The sequence below is a fragment of the Crinia signifera genome, chromosome 2, assembly GCF_055691185.1.
Source record: "Crinia signifera chromosome 2, ASM5569118v1, whole genome shotgun sequence".
Classification (NCBI taxonomy): Eukaryota; Metazoa; Chordata; class Amphibia; order Anura; family Myobatrachidae; genus Crinia; species Crinia signifera.
The window spans coordinates 79,539,238-79,554,850 of record NC_139218.1 but is presented as its reverse complement, the minus strand read 5'-3'; the positions used below and the strand labels follow the sequence as shown (position 1 = coordinate 79,554,850).

Below are 15,613 nucleotides of genomic sequence, written 5' to 3'. Positions count from 1 at the left end.
CACAATCCTGGCTTGGGGCAATAAATCATTGTAAGTTTTATTTTAGAGATTTTTTTTACTGTGGGGGCAATCATTGACTCAATGGGGTAAATTTACTAAGATCGAATGGATACAAATGTAGCCATTCGATCTGAAATACGAATGGGACCCGGTGACCGACTGATCTGCCGTATGTATATACAAGCCATATTCGGCTGTTATAAATAGCTACAACAACGATAGAGCATGGCCGTATGCGGCCATAGTGTTCTATCTGATTCGGAGTTGATCGCTAATCAGCAACTTCGCAATTTGCCCAGTTATCGAACAATGCGGCAGCAAATTGCAACAAAATTCTTGACCACTATATATTCACAATTTGGTTGCAGTAGTCACAATTTGATTGACAGGAAGTTAGTGTTTCTGGGTGGAAACCTTATGTTTTCTGGGTGTGGTGAAAAAAAATGCAGACGTGCCCAGATGATTGGGGAGGGTCTGTGAGGTCAGCGATGACTACTTTCATCCTGTCGGAAGGGTCAGACTTTCTCACATATGCACAGACTGGAAAAATGATTTGATGGTTTGTGAATTGTAACATGATTTGGATCCTCTCATCCACATGGCTGTAGCAAGGGTGGACTCATCACACTGCAGCCATCAGTTCCATAGCAGCAATGAACAGCAGTCAGTGTTTTGAAGAAAAAGGGAAATTCACAGGTGGTCAGCGGCATCTGGTGTGGTAGTCTCCTTGGGAGCAGATGATCCTGATGACCTGTATCCTAGGAAGCAGTGAGAGAGGACCCCTATGGGAAAATCAGCTGAGGATTGCCCAATTGCACCCCCATCTAGAAACATAGCTGGCCTGGTGTAGAGCAGGTCTCTATTGGGTTGGAGACACCGAAGCTATTTGTGTGGGCTGAAAACTTGGGCGCTGGGATCAGCAGCCTCTACAGGAAAAAAAGAGCTGCTTCAGACAACAAGGGGTAAGCTGGACTCAAAAATTCAGCCATTAAAGTTCTGAAGAAGGTGGATCTTGTCAAGGATATGACCACACACAATGGGCGGTATTCAATACCCTCGTCGAGAGGCTGCGAGGTGAGTTTGTACGGCGAGGATCGCTGTTTAGTGCGGAAAAGCCATTGTCGCCGTCCAGCTCCCTCGCCGGCCGCTCACCTTATTCTATGTTCCGGGGAAATCCTCACCGTCAGAGGGCGGCGAGGATTCCGAGGTTCACTGCAAATGCAGGGAGCCTGCTGCATATAGCTGCGAGTTTCACCGTTTCCATGGCCGCACTCGCAGTTTCCACCTCGCCTCAGGGAGCAGGCGAGGTGGAAACGGCAAGTGAGGGGGAGCATTTAATAATGATGGCGGGCTAACGTTGCTGCTCACCATATAGGTCGGCCACTCACCCACCCCCCCTCCCGCATTGAATATACCCCAATAGCTGTCAAGCCACACTCTGATATGAAAATTCGATCAATTTGCTAATAAATAGACTATAAACAGATGAGTAGAATATAAAGATTGAATTCTAATATTCAAGCACACACTAAAATGCAACCTTGTACATATTACATCTCAGAATTGTGTATCACTTTGTATAACCAATGTATTTTCATGTATTTTCATGTCTGTTTACATCAAATATATTTTTCTTATTTTTACACGTGGGAATGGCATTTTTATCCATTGTTGAAATGTTCTGGCAGAGCTGAAAATAGGTATGGAGCCTGCAGAATGTAACAATCAGATACAAAGTTTACATGTTACATTGTTTTGAAGAACAAGGAATGTTTATTGAGTTTCCTTTTTTAGGCTAAACAACACAATGGAGCAAAGGGAAGGCACCAACAATAATTAGATATTTGTTTTCTAAATGTGTTTGAGACCTATTTCCAAAGCGAAGGTGCAGACCGTTATTGTAGCTGGTACTCCAGATATAATAATCTACACACAGTATTATGTGGAAGGGTTCAGTATGATTTCCTGACAGACGGTATCCCGTCTGGTTGAATACCGGCAGCGGGGCAGCACAACAAGGCCCCTTTCTGGCTCGCTGTGCTCACCACGATGCAGGCACGGTGGCTCGCTTTGCTGGCTACAAGGTTCTATTCCCCCTCTATGGGTCTTGGACCCCTATGAGGGAGACTATACTCTGCGCACCATGATTCTGGTTGGTGGTAATGCCGACAGTCAGGGTCTTGGCAACGGCATTCTGACTACGGGACTGTTGGCATATTAACTACTTCCTATGTGAAAACCTGTTAAACATTTCCATTTTGCCTTATAGCTGGTTTTACGAAGGTTACAGCAACATGCTGTGCTAATTTTCATGTGATCACTTTTACTTTAGGCCTGATTCAGACCTGATCACATGGCGGCAAATTAGGTTATCGATACGTACGGCCTGTAGTACGCATGTGCGATGCTGTCCTCTGGAAAACTGCTAATTTATTTTATGGCTGCGAATGGATTTGCAGCTAATCACAGGCCTGCCATATTTTTGCAAACCTTGCTAAGAAAATCTCAGGCTTGCATGGGGCGTGATTTCACTCTGGCGGGGTGGCATATTCCAGATCGCAGGGCTCTGAAAATTATCAGCTGTGCGATCAGGTCTGAATTAGACCCTTAGGTCCTTGTCCTTTATTAACAGCCACAGCTGCTTTACACCTTTGTCTGACAATGAGATAAGGTTTTTTGGCAGCAGTTGCACAATCATTAGTTATCTGTGACCTGTATTCACTGATCAGTCATTGGATGTAACGGTTTTATTTTGCCCAGCTTATGTCACATGCTGTGTAAGGGATCGAGCTTCATTCTGAAAGTCCAGCCCCTTGTGCAGCACACATGACTAGATGGTTCCATATTTAATGTGAACCTCGTTAACAATCTATGAAGCACTGACTTTTTATTTATTAGGCAAAGACACGTAGATACGGGACATCAGTGAAATAGAAAATACACATTCAAATCATGTAAAACAATGCGACACACATTTGTAAATAAGGCATACAATATGAGGCATGCACAGGGTTAAGGCCAATAAATAGACTCAATGTTAGACTCTGCATAGTTCCACTTAAAAAGTAGTCACCTCAACCTGGAGCAATGTAGTCCCAAAAGGAGGTTAAAAATATTAGTAACTCATCATCCCTTAATTTCTACAACAGTGTGTGAAAATTAAAAATTTTCCATCCGAAAAAGCATTGGTTACAGCTCCTTTTGGAGAAATTGGGGCTACCGGGCATATGTTCTCTATGCATAGAGCTGAAGTAATGTACTTTCCTCGCTTGACCATGATGTATTGCGGCTGCCGGGAGGGGAGACCACTGTGCAGGCGCTTCTGGTGTTTGTCTTCCGCCAATGGTGGAGCGGTATTAACCCTTTGAGTGCCAAGAGAATTTGTCACAATTGGTGTGAAAATTGGCAAGCAAAATTTTTAGTCATCATTATGTGTAATGTTTACCTTTTATATAGGAAATATAGGGTGAGATTTAATAGGATGAGAGAATCAGAAAGCGAGAGATTTGGTAAGAAATCTCCAGTTTTTTTAAAGTGCAATCATGTACACTGCAAAACCAATTTGATTTTGAAGTGCAAATGATTGCCGCTTTATAAAAACTGGAGATTTCTCTCATCCTATTAAAGCTCACCCATAATCTTTTTTTTACGCAACATTTTTCATTTGAATTTATATAACAAATGTGAGCGACGCTAGCGTTTTTAGCCAATATTTTATACATATCTCACAGAGATTTTGCCATATTAAGCAGATATTTTTAAGGGTTAAGTTGGCTCCTGCCTTAAGATTCTCCAAATAAAACCAATGCGTATTGAATTGGTAGATTCTTTTTCTTTTAAAGATTTAAATAATTACCAAATCACTTACCTTAGCTCAGCACTTCTGCTACCTTCTCCATAAAATCCCTCCCATGCTTATTAGGAGGGGGTCAAACCTGGAAGTGAATAATAATAATTGTATTTTTAGTAGAATATTCGGTACTTGTGTAGTTTCAAGGCGCCAGCATGGCGCCGTGAGTCTGAGTCCCCTTGCTGGGCTCGCTTCGCTCGCCCACGCTGCGGGCTCGGTGGCTCGCTACGCTATTTAAAATCAACTCAATGCCAACATGGATAGTGAAGGTATGAACTATCCATGTTGGCATGGAGTTAAGTTACTTTTTTGGACATATTTCATGGCGAGCGTACACCCGGAAGTAGCACGGCGCCATGCTGGCGCCGTGAAACTACACAAGTACCGAATATTCTATTATACCCAATCTACTAAACATACTGCCTGCTATTTTAAGTACATTTTCTAATACACTGGAGAAACATCTTTAATTTCTTGTAACTACTGGCTTTTTGTATGGAGCCCATCACACCGTAGTTTCACTCACATTATCACATTGATTGCTATTTGTGCTGACCCATTAATTATCATTGCACTACTCTCAATAAACTTGATCTGTTCTCTGATTCAAATGTTAATTTATCTATGTTGCAATTTTCCAGGTGGCTTTTTCTTCTACAATTTTCATAATGCTAAACAGATGTTTATTGTTAGTATTAGGATTCTATGTATTCATGCCAAGTTCAGTTGTTATAATACAGAATCAGTATGTTATTTCAGATTTGTTGGTAGGGAATTGTTAAATTAAAGGGAGCAGTTGCCCCATTTATTTGTTATCTACTATATTTTCCAGCTTTGCTACTGTAAGAATATACCCACATGGCTTAGTGCTGTTCGATCTGCAAAGTCGTGATGAACCAGACGAGAATGACTCAGTTCAAAATGTACGTATATAATGTGCTCAAACATTGCCTGACATTTATTAGGTTCAGAGTGGAACACAACTTTGAATGCAGCCTCATGTATCAATTTTCCATTTGATTGAAAGAAGGCAGAGTCTTTAGGGAAAGAAGGGTGTCCTCAAGATTGACCGTACTGTGGTCTATAATAGTAAGTGTGCTTAAACTAATACCCCTTTTACACCGCCGCAAAACTCCGGGCCTTCGGCGGGTCAGACCCGGGTCAGTGGCGGTGTAAATGGGACACGCCATGTCCCTTTACACAGGACTTCTACCACGGTCCTGACCTGGGTAGAACACTGCCAGGACCTGGGTAGAGGGCGGTGTAAATGGGTACGCCGTGTCATCTGACCCGGCTCCCATTTACATCAATGGGGGACGTGCAACCTGCGGACCCCAGTGTCCGCAGGTTGGAAGGGGGGGCGCACACAGGCTGCGCTGCTGTCTGCTATGCTTTACAGACAGCAGCAGCAGCGGCAGCGGAGGAGGTGAATGGATGCCTGTGTGCGGCATCCATTCACCTCCTAGACCAGGGCTGGGGGGTGCACGAGGGCTGGGGGCAGCCCAACAGATTACCTTAGTGCTGGGCTTGCCCCCAACACAAAGGTACGGGTCCCGGCAGCAGCGATCGGTGCTTGGAGATGACGTCATCTCCAAGAGGCGGTGGGGGGCTACGGGCGGTGTAAATGGAGCAAACGCCGGGTCGCGCCCGGCTTGAAGCAGGGATCAGAAATCCGGGTGCAACCTGACGTTTTTGGTGTAAAAGGGGTATTAGGCTCCTGCTGTAGGAATCCTTACTTCATAGAACATAGGGCAGTATTCAGTGAGAATTTTCTCTGTGCATGGCAAGAGGTTTTTTCTCTCGCCATGCACTCGCCGTGTTTTGGAGATTCTCCGTCACGGGTCTTTATACACTATTCAATGTCGCAGGGACTCGTTGCCCCTCACGGCGAATCTTAACCCCTGCAGCAGACGAGCGTCCGCTGCAGGGAGCCATGGGACGGTGGCAGGCAGGGAGATTGAAGTCTCCCTGCCTGCCCCAGAACGTATGTGGAGGGGAGGTGGGCTCCCCGGGACCCAGGCAGCACAGGCTGCGCCCCCCAGAGCCAGCAGGGGACCGGGTATATTCACTGCTCCCGAACTTGCATATGTAATGATTTTAATTAAATATATATTCATGTGCAGTAAGCACATGAATAAAAATAGCATGTCCCTTCACAGAATAAAATTCCTGATTTTTTGACACCAAAAAAAAAAAAAAAAATCTTTTATTTTAAAAGTTCACATTCCACTTCTCCATGAAAAGATGGAGAATTGCTACATGGAGAGACACGGCGAAAATCACTTAGAAAGACGGCGAAAATATCACTTTGAATAGGGTGGTTCACTTTTTGAGACCAAAATTCTCCGTCCAACGCGAAAAAAGCACAAATTCTCCATAAAACACGGAGAATTTTTCTCATTGAATACTGCCATTAGAGATAAAAAAACACCCTGCCTTCTGGCCCTGCAGCTCACCTTCTGGTGAACACTGACAAGGCAGGGAACCTGTAGTGCATATTGTATGTGTTAGCAGAGCACCCTGACTGAACACAATTATTTTCAGTGCTTTCTGGAGTTGAAGCTGCTGTTTTCTGCACAGTTTCAAGTAAAACAAGAATTGTGCTAAAATTTTGACTGATTATTTGTAAATGACAAACCATGATTTTATTTATGTAGGTAAGCCAATATTACTATTGTTTAGGTTCCGGTTGATAGATCTACAGTGTGTAGATAGACAGTCGATACGTCTAGCCCAAAAGGTCGACGTGCAATAGGTTGTCTGGGTCAAAAAAGTCGACATGCAAATAATGTCAGGGTCAACAGGGTCAAGTGATCCACATGACCAGGTCGACATGAGTTTTTCAAGATTTATTTAAAACTTGTGACTTAATGTGACTTAAGCTCCGCACACATGGAACAATATGATCGCTGAGCAATGTTGGGTTAATATTGCTTAGCAATATATTGTTCCGTGTCTCATTTTCATTAGTGCCCATAGGTGGTCGCTGATAAAACAAGACACACTGCCTACGGAAGCCGCTGGTTGCAGGGGCATGCTCCTCCAACCAGCGACCACCCGGCGATCGGTGCCCCGTACATATGGTCGCTCAGTGACCATATCCCCAGTTATATAGGCTAGAATTGCCCCATGTGTTTGCATTTAACAGGCTCTGAGAGACTTAGGGGCTTATTCAATGCCCGGCCAGTACCTATTCAATACGGCCAGGACTGCCACTGTAGAATCAGCTCTTTGGAAAGTAGATATGCATTCCCGGAAACGGACGCTAAATTTGCGAATTAGCAACCCTTTCTGCGGAAAAACATGTGGATTTGCTGAGGAGAAACGTTGAATAGATCAATTTAATCTATTCTATGTCAAAGCGGCAGATATTTCAGAGGATCAGAAATATCTTCCAGGATTGATAACCCCTCTAATGCGGAGCAGTCAATGTGTGACAATATTTCCAACAGTCAGAAATTTTGGCAAACATCTATATAATGCGGCCTTTTCTGAGTACATTGAAGCCCATGCAGATTCAACTTTTTAAAAAGTAGAATCTGTATTGTCAAGAAACGGCCACTGGATTGTTGAATCCAATGCGGTTTTCGACAATATAAACGTGTAGTTGACAATCCACATGTATTCCGACTGTCAGAGCATTTCCAACAGTTGGAAGATTGAATTCCGACTGTCGAATTGAGGGCAGATTGTCCGCTAATCCAACTGTCGGAAATGCTCCAACAGTCTGAATCAACATTGAATACTCCGCTTGGGGGTAAATTTACTAAAAGTACATTTTAATTTTGGTTAGATTCTGAAAAGTCATAAATGAATGAAAAACTTTAGACTGCAATACACCACCAAACACACCATTAGTAGGCAACAACTTTCTTAATTTTGTGCTAACAGTACTGTATTCTCACTTTTGTAAAATAATTGTTGTAAAATAATAATAATAATAAAAAAAAATATCTTGTCTTTTCCCAGCTGCTAAACAAGATAGAAGAAAAAATTAAAGAAATATTGCACAACAGTGTCACACAAGTGAAGCGGTAAGTGTTTTTTTCTTTCAAATTGAGTTTATATTGCACTATATCTTTTGTGTAAGTGCTTATATTATAATATTGTAGGGTATGCATAATTGGTATAGTATTTGGTGGATTATACTGAATACTGTATCACATACTAAAATATTATGAAAGCATTTGTTGTTTTTTTCATTATACAGTATTCAGTATCTATGTATAATTGTACATGATTTTTTGTTTTGAAACTTATGCTCTACTTCCCTCTAGTGGTCGCACAACTAAAAAGAATTCAACGTTGACTTTTTGGATCCCACTATTCTTTTCAATGGATAATTAATAGTTATACAAAAATAATATGTATTTTAATCACTTTTCCCAGATCAGTACTATATTTTAGTACCTGAAATCATTATTTCAGATTATTTTCTCTGGAAATAGCATCAAAATTTAGACAAGCTGGGGATTTTATGGTGTGTTCTCTAGGAATACATTATAGCAGTGGTTCCCAACCCTGGTCCTCAAGTACCCCCAACAGTGCATGTTTTGCAGATCTCCACACAGAATCACAAGTGCTATAATTAGATCCACCTGTGGATCTTTTCAAATGTGCCTGAATAATGAGTGCTCCTGCCGGGTGACCTGGAAAACGTGCACTATTGGGGGTACTTGAGGACCAGGGTTGGGAACCACTGCATTATATAATTACAGTATCTGGAAAGTGGCCTGATATTGGTGGGTCATCCAGATAATTGTTCTGTGTATTTCCGCAACTGATCTCAATATATCTATTGGCCAGAGATGCCGAATGGTCTATCATGTCCAATGATGCATTGTTCTGAGTAGCACCAGTGGACATTTCCCTTGTTCTTTCAGATGTCTTCTGTCCTGTGCAGGAACCCAGATATCCTGGCCATATACACTGTTAGGATCTTTCACATTTTATAGCCATGATATATGCTGGCTATAAACAGTATGTTGGTCTAGCAGGGTTTTATCTGCATGTGTATGTCCAGAATTAGTTTTATATATTTATTTAGTCTAATATTGCTGTGCAAGTCTTTCTTGGGTTATACTGTAGATGTGTTGAAGTTTAAGTTTTGGTTTCCACTGTGCTCTAATGGATGCTACATTGGCTTATCAAAACAAAGAGGGAAGGCCACCAAAACTAAATTAAAGATGTATCCTCATATATCATTGCTGCAGTCTTGCCAAACAGCCCCTGTTGTCCCATTTCCACTGTGTATTCATTTTTTTTTTGTAAACTATTATACTGTATATGTCTTTTTTTTTTTTTTAAACTGAATTTCATAGATGTTTTAATCCGGTGATGTGATGGTGCTAAATTCTAATTTGATTTTATTTATTTATCTTGGTTTTACAACTTCCTTCAACAGTTGTTATTTGATTGCTCCAATAATAAATAATTTGTCGCTTTTCTCTATCCGTCTTAGATTACCAGCCATTGTTCGCGGATCAAAGATTGACAGATACTGGCCCACGGCTGATGGACGCTTAGTAGAGTATGACATAGATGAAATAGTTTACAGTAAAGATTCGCCTTATCAGAACATCAAAATTCTCCACTCAAAACAGTTTGGAAATGTTCTCATCCTCAATGGAGATGTCAGTAAGTGAAACAATGCCTCACTCTTTATGATTAATGTTTAGTAGATAGCAAGAAGTTTTGTCCTATATTCACAGACGTATCCGCAACAAAAACCGAAGCAGAGCAAAAAGAAGCCAAAAACTGGTGGTACTGAATGCCCAAACTAAAATAAAAGCTTGAACTGGTGCAGCTGGCAGATATAAAAGAGAAGTGTACATATGTTTCAGTACAAAGGAAATAGCTGGCTGCACACTCAGTTCCAAATGAACTACAAAGTCTTAAGCATTACTATATTTATTATATTTTAGATAAACTAGTAGATCTAAATGTTAAAATGACAGAAAATTAATTGAACAATATTAAAAACATATGATTTATCAGACAGGTATTCGTTCTGCTGTGTATCTCTCTAATGCTACCCATACACTTATGCGATCGGATTCGACGCGACTTCAAAGTGCGATGTTCATTGAATCTGATCGCATCTTAAGGTGCAAAACTTGCCCTCTTTCTGTACCCGATGTCGCATGCCATCTTGAGATGGCACATCGGGTCTGGAAGAGGGCGGGCAGAGGGCGGCAGAGTAGCGTAGTGCTAGTGGGCGGTGGTGGTCAGCAGTGGCAGCAGAAATGTATAAAACCCAGGGCAGCCCTATGATTGGCTGAGAGAGCTCTAGCGCTACGCTACTTCTCTGCCCATCCTCTTTCACACCGCCAATGGTCCCTCCAGTCCCCTCTCCCTAAACCCCATGCCGCAGAAAGCATGCCCTCTGCCCCCACCCTTGGATTGCATTTGAGTGATCGCATGTGGTTAAAAACCACATGCGATCTCTCCTGTTATTTGATATTATGTGCAGCACATACTACCTATCGACGCAACATCCGACAGGCGTGCCCGTGCATCTCGTCGAAGGGTCCCTTAAAAATGCATACAGTCATTAGATTTATTGGCCAGATATATATACTGTATATGGAATTAAAGAGGCTGGCACTCCGAGGGCTTGGTAAAAAACGTGCTGTATTAGACTGTGAAGCAAACCTACGTTTCGGGGCTTAACCCCTTTGTCAAGGTGTCTTTAGATTGTGTTGCCGAAGACTTGCCATCTCTATAAATAATGAAATATGTGCACACTATAGAAGGTTGCAATTTTTTCTGTAGAATCGTCTTTCGTATGCAGATCAATTGGCCTGGTATACAGTAACAGGTGCAGAGTCAGCCCATGTTGGTAGAGAACAGAGCTTGGCGTGGTAGAGGCGATGTGTGCCTTGGCATTGCATGCGCAACACATGTTGTCTACCTAGTATCTCATAGTATTTCAATGTATTTTATAATAATATCAATACTTGCATTTAACTTTCTTTTCTCTTTAAAGAGTGAATCACCCTGTACCATTTTGTTATGAATTGTTTTACAGACTTGGCAGAGAGTGACCTAGCATATACCCATGCTATTATGGGCAGTGGCAAAGAAGACTACTCTGGAAAGGAAGTGTTAATTTTAGGAGGAGGTGATGGTGGGATTCTGTATGAACTTGTCAAACTGAAACCAAAGATGGCTACCATGGTGGAAATATCCTTTGCTCTATTGCGTTCAACTGTAGTAATATCAAGGGATTTATGTCTTGCAGCTTTGAAGAATGAATAATACATACTGTAGGGCTCCCAGATATTCAAAAGATTAAACCTAGATATAAAACACTAAGACATGTTTAAAAAAAATAAACAAATGTTTTTATTTTTAGCAGGTCCACTTAAATATTTTACCAATCTTGTTTCCTGTTGAGCTCCCAACGTAACCCCTTAGTTTTGTTCTATGCAGTCTAGATACTACAATTTCTATATTTGGTTTATGCGGTTCTTTCAAGTAGTGTACAGTTACCACTATATTGTCAGTTTATAAAAACATGTTCTAAATAATGTAATGCCTAGAGCAGTGCATAGTGGTACAAGTATCATGCAATATTCAAATGGAGGAGTCAGGTCTTAAGCAAAAAAGTCATACGCAAAGTACTGAAAATTGTGATGCACTAGTGTTCTTAAAACATTTTGACAATCAACCTACTCTGAGTTTGTTGCTTAAGAACATTAATGATTTTTTCACTTTATACGGTATGTCTCAAAGGTTTGATACTTTTCCGACACCACATACTATTAGTAAATTCTAAAAGCAAAGATGGGTATTTTAATGCTTTAGTTGAATACTATCCATTCAAATAAGTACACTTTAAAAAGCATGTGATTATCAGATTTCAGGTTACATGCACATGCTGTAATTGTCCTTTGCTCCAGGCAATGAGAACCCAATAACAACCCTAAATGACTGTCTAGCTGAGCTCCAGAACTGGAGGAGTGTCATTGGCTGAGACTGAATCCTTATAAAACAGAGGTCCTTATGATAGGGTCTCAAAGGACAAGACTGCAGCATAACCATTCAACCGGGCTAACACTTGGGGGTACAGAATTCCAAAACTGTGATCATATTCCTGATTCATGCCTATTTGCAGGGCTGCAATACTGCGCAGTGCTATGTGCGCTTGCACTAAGTCCCCCTGCGTACAAAGCCAGCCATTTACAAGATGATTGACAGCCGGTCGGCGTATGTAGGTGGCAACCCAGTGTTTTCTGGAAGTGCCCCAACAACCATTCGCCCCGCTGGTGGAGAATGGTTGTTTGGAGGACCATTGAAGTCTTCAGCGGCCTCAATCTCCCAAAGGTCATAGCAGCGCTGAGTAAGTCTAGACACTGGGCAGCTGCACACAGAGGGATAATCCATTTGATTCTGAGTGTTTCTGAAAGAATTTCCCCCTGATCGCACAGCTGCAAATGCATTCACAGTTGTTAAAAGGGGTGGGTAGAAACTCCGGCGGGGCAGCATTTACATGATTGCTGGGCTGTAAAGAATCTCAGCTCAGTGATCAGGTCTTAATAGGCCCCCTTGTGTTCGGAATCTTGGCGTTGTGCCGGTTGGGTGCTTGACACTTAAAAATCAGATATCGGCCACAATCAAATACTCATTCTTTTATTCGAGGAACATAGACAGAATCAAACACCTAATTCAATCTGAAGATCTGCCAAAAAGTCATATACATAGATTTGTATCATCTTGATTAGATTACTGTAATGTCCTCTACCTTAGTTCCCCAGCAAAAGAATTGCTCGAATTGCAGCCGGTACAAAACACAGCTGCCATGCTGTTAACAAACCAGCTCTGTTCTAACCATATAACACCCATTCTCTTCTTCCTCCATTGGCTGCCAAACAAAGCCCTAAATGACCAAGGCCTAAGGTACATGAAGCAGCTTCTGATTCCATACTGTCCTACCCAATTAGTGCAATCTGTAGATCTTTAGGGCTTTTAGCTGTACCTAGACTCTCCTGTAAATTATCTGGGGGTCAAGCTTTTAGTCATGCGGCTCCGATGTAATTGGAACTTGATTCCCGCAGAGTTTGAGAGCCCCCCCTTTACAATCCTTCAAAAACTCAAGACTTTCCTGTTTACTCAAGCATTTCCGTAATTCCCTTAAGTATCTCCATTCCCTCTGTAGTTTATGAAAAGCTTTTCTGTACTTCAACAGTCCATGCTTGCAGAATAATAACCAAGAATCACCACCATTGTCTGACAAATTGAATCTTCTTCATGTGCAGCACGATTGTATTATTAACTAAATTGGTTATGTTAGTAATAGTATTTACCAGTCTGCATAGGTGGAGCATTTTCTTACTTACAGAAGTTGGCAAGCAAACATCTGTTGATTAAACCATATCTACCACTCTGCTGTAGGGAATTTTGTGTCCGTTAACCCTTTGCATGCCAACGTCCGCTTAAAATGCCAGTGTGCAATGTTTAACAAAACTTGAATTCATTGACTTCAGATCATTTGCCGGTAATCACTAAAGTGATGGATATTCCTCGACTTCGACCGTGGCATTTTTAGTGAATATTTTACACATCTCTCACAGCATCGATAGCACTCAAAGGGTTACGAACCCTACAAATAAACACACACAACCAAATATTTAGTAAGTAGCCCAAAAAAACAAAAAAAAAACTTAAGTACCAATTGTGAATTCATGGCTAGCCCTTAACTCTACCTGTCAGTGTGAGGAGTCATCAGTACAATACTGAAGCGCAATACACTACTGAAAAGGTGCATTATTATCATTTATCACATATTATTATTATATATTAGATAGTGTAAAAGCAGTTGATAGCAAAATATTATTTTACATAATAGATGTCTTTGCCACTATTACAGCTGCAGCTTTGAAGAAACTGCCTTCGGCGTTTCCTGCGAATCATAGCTAAGTAGTGATTTTGTGCAGCAGTGTGGCAATGGATTTCAGCACCTCTGGCTCTGAAAGATTTTACACTATCAATTCAAGTTAGAAGAACCATAAGCAATGGATACTTAAGCCTAATCACATTATTTACAAAGCTTACTGTATCATTTAAACCCAAACTGGATAAATTCATTTTTGTTTTAGTCCTTAACCTGATATGGAGTTCCAATCAGCTTCATTTATATTTTTAGATCTGCAATAATATCATCCATGTTAGAAAATCACAATTTCTTAGCATTTAAATAGAGGGGGTATTCCATTATAGGTAAAATGATGGTGCCCCAACATCGCAGACATCCGGTCATATCTTTATGGGGCGAGAAGAAAAATCTTCAATGTTGGTGCTTGCGAGGTGCCTAGAAACACTTGTGCCATCTGCCAATAATTAAATACCCCATTAAAAGTATGTATATTACATACAAAAATAACATCACAAAATAATGACAAAAATAATATATGTACTTGAATACTATATTTTTGTACACATTTAAAAAAATTCAATAGAGTACACAATTTAGAAAAAGAAACCAAAGTATTTTGCATGACTAACGTTTTTTCATGACAGCTTTAGGGGCAGATTCAATTTAGGGGCAGCTCAAGTTGCCCATTGTCCAGCCATTAAAGGCCCCCATACACTAATGCGACTTTTCCGATTTCTTGTCCCGATTTCTCGGGATCGGGTGAAAAGTGGCCAAATTGCAATAGTGTATGGCCAGCTTTATAGTAGGTAATTTCTGGTTGCACCTAAATAGGCTGCAAACAGATATCAGCTTCTAGGAGAATGTATCAAGCCTTATATAAAGCAGCCAATCAGCATTTACCTGTTGGTTCATAGACCATGGTAAATAAATGACTGATTGGTTGCATTACATAACTTCTCCACTTTATGTCTGTAGCCACTGTTCTGGCAGGCTGCTGAGCTTAACTGTATCGGCCTCTTCATTTTGTCTTTTTTTTTTCCAAAATATTTTTATTGAATCTCGTAAAATAGAACATTGATACATCACATCCTAATTCGGATGATATTGGCATAGTAACATCAATAGAGATTCAAAACATTTTCTAACATTTTCTATATTTATAACAGTTTACTATATATACATGAGACAAGGAGTAGACTCCCGAGTTCCTAGGGTGTTGAAAGTTTTTAACAAATGGTGTTGGGAGAGACTCTCCATTTATCAGCCTGTTTTTGTCATTTAATTAATATAGTGGAAATATCCTAAGTCATATATAATAACAAACCAACAACAAATAAATTAACTGTGAGTAGTATCAAGAAAAAGGTATGTAAACGTATATTCTGGTCCTACCCCAACATGGCAGGCATCCAGAAAAATATGAACCTTAGTGCCTGCCCAGCAGCCGTCCCGGACCGCCGACCCATCCATGGAGAGATCCTCTTGGCGTAAAAGTCAGGAGAAGAAAAGTCGAGGAGTAAGAATAGGGAGTAATAAGAAAAAAATGAACAAGGTATAGAGTAGGAATATGTAGTAAGGAGGAGGGGGAGGGAGATGGAAGAGCAAAAGGGAAGAGAAGGGGTATGTTTCTAGGTTAGTGTAAAGGAGCTTTAATCATCAAACTATGGTAATTGGTGGGGTGTTCTGCAGTTGCTGAAGAGAGTACCAGGATGTATTTTGGAAACATCCCTGTATGGCCTGTTTGGTGCGGGAAGGGAGCGTATGAATGAATTTATTCCAACAGGCATATAGTTTAGGGGTGAGGAGTTCTTTGTGGAGTGAAGTTTCCAGCCAGTTTATCGTGAACAAGAAGAGAAGACGTGAAGTTGCCATGTCAACCGTTGGGG

At 41.0% G+C, this 15,613-nt stretch overlaps 1 protein-coding gene across 1 annotated transcript in view; it reads left to right on the top strand.

Annotated features, from left to right (window-relative positions):
- The window catches only part of SMS (spermine synthase), a 154,402-nt gene that overhangs the window by 66,740 nt on the left and 72,049 nt on the right, over positions 1-15,613 (top strand). Inside the window, exons 3-6 of the mRNA XM_083172464.1 lie at positions 4,683-4,773; positions 7,820-7,884; positions 9,312-9,487; positions 10,881-11,038. Of these exons, the coding sequence (XP_083028590.1) occupies positions 4,683-4,773; positions 7,820-7,884; positions 9,312-9,487; positions 10,881-11,038 (490 nt within the window). The remainder of the gene's footprint in view (positions 1-4,682; positions 4,774-7,819; positions 7,885-9,311; positions 9,488-10,880; positions 11,039-15,613) is intronic.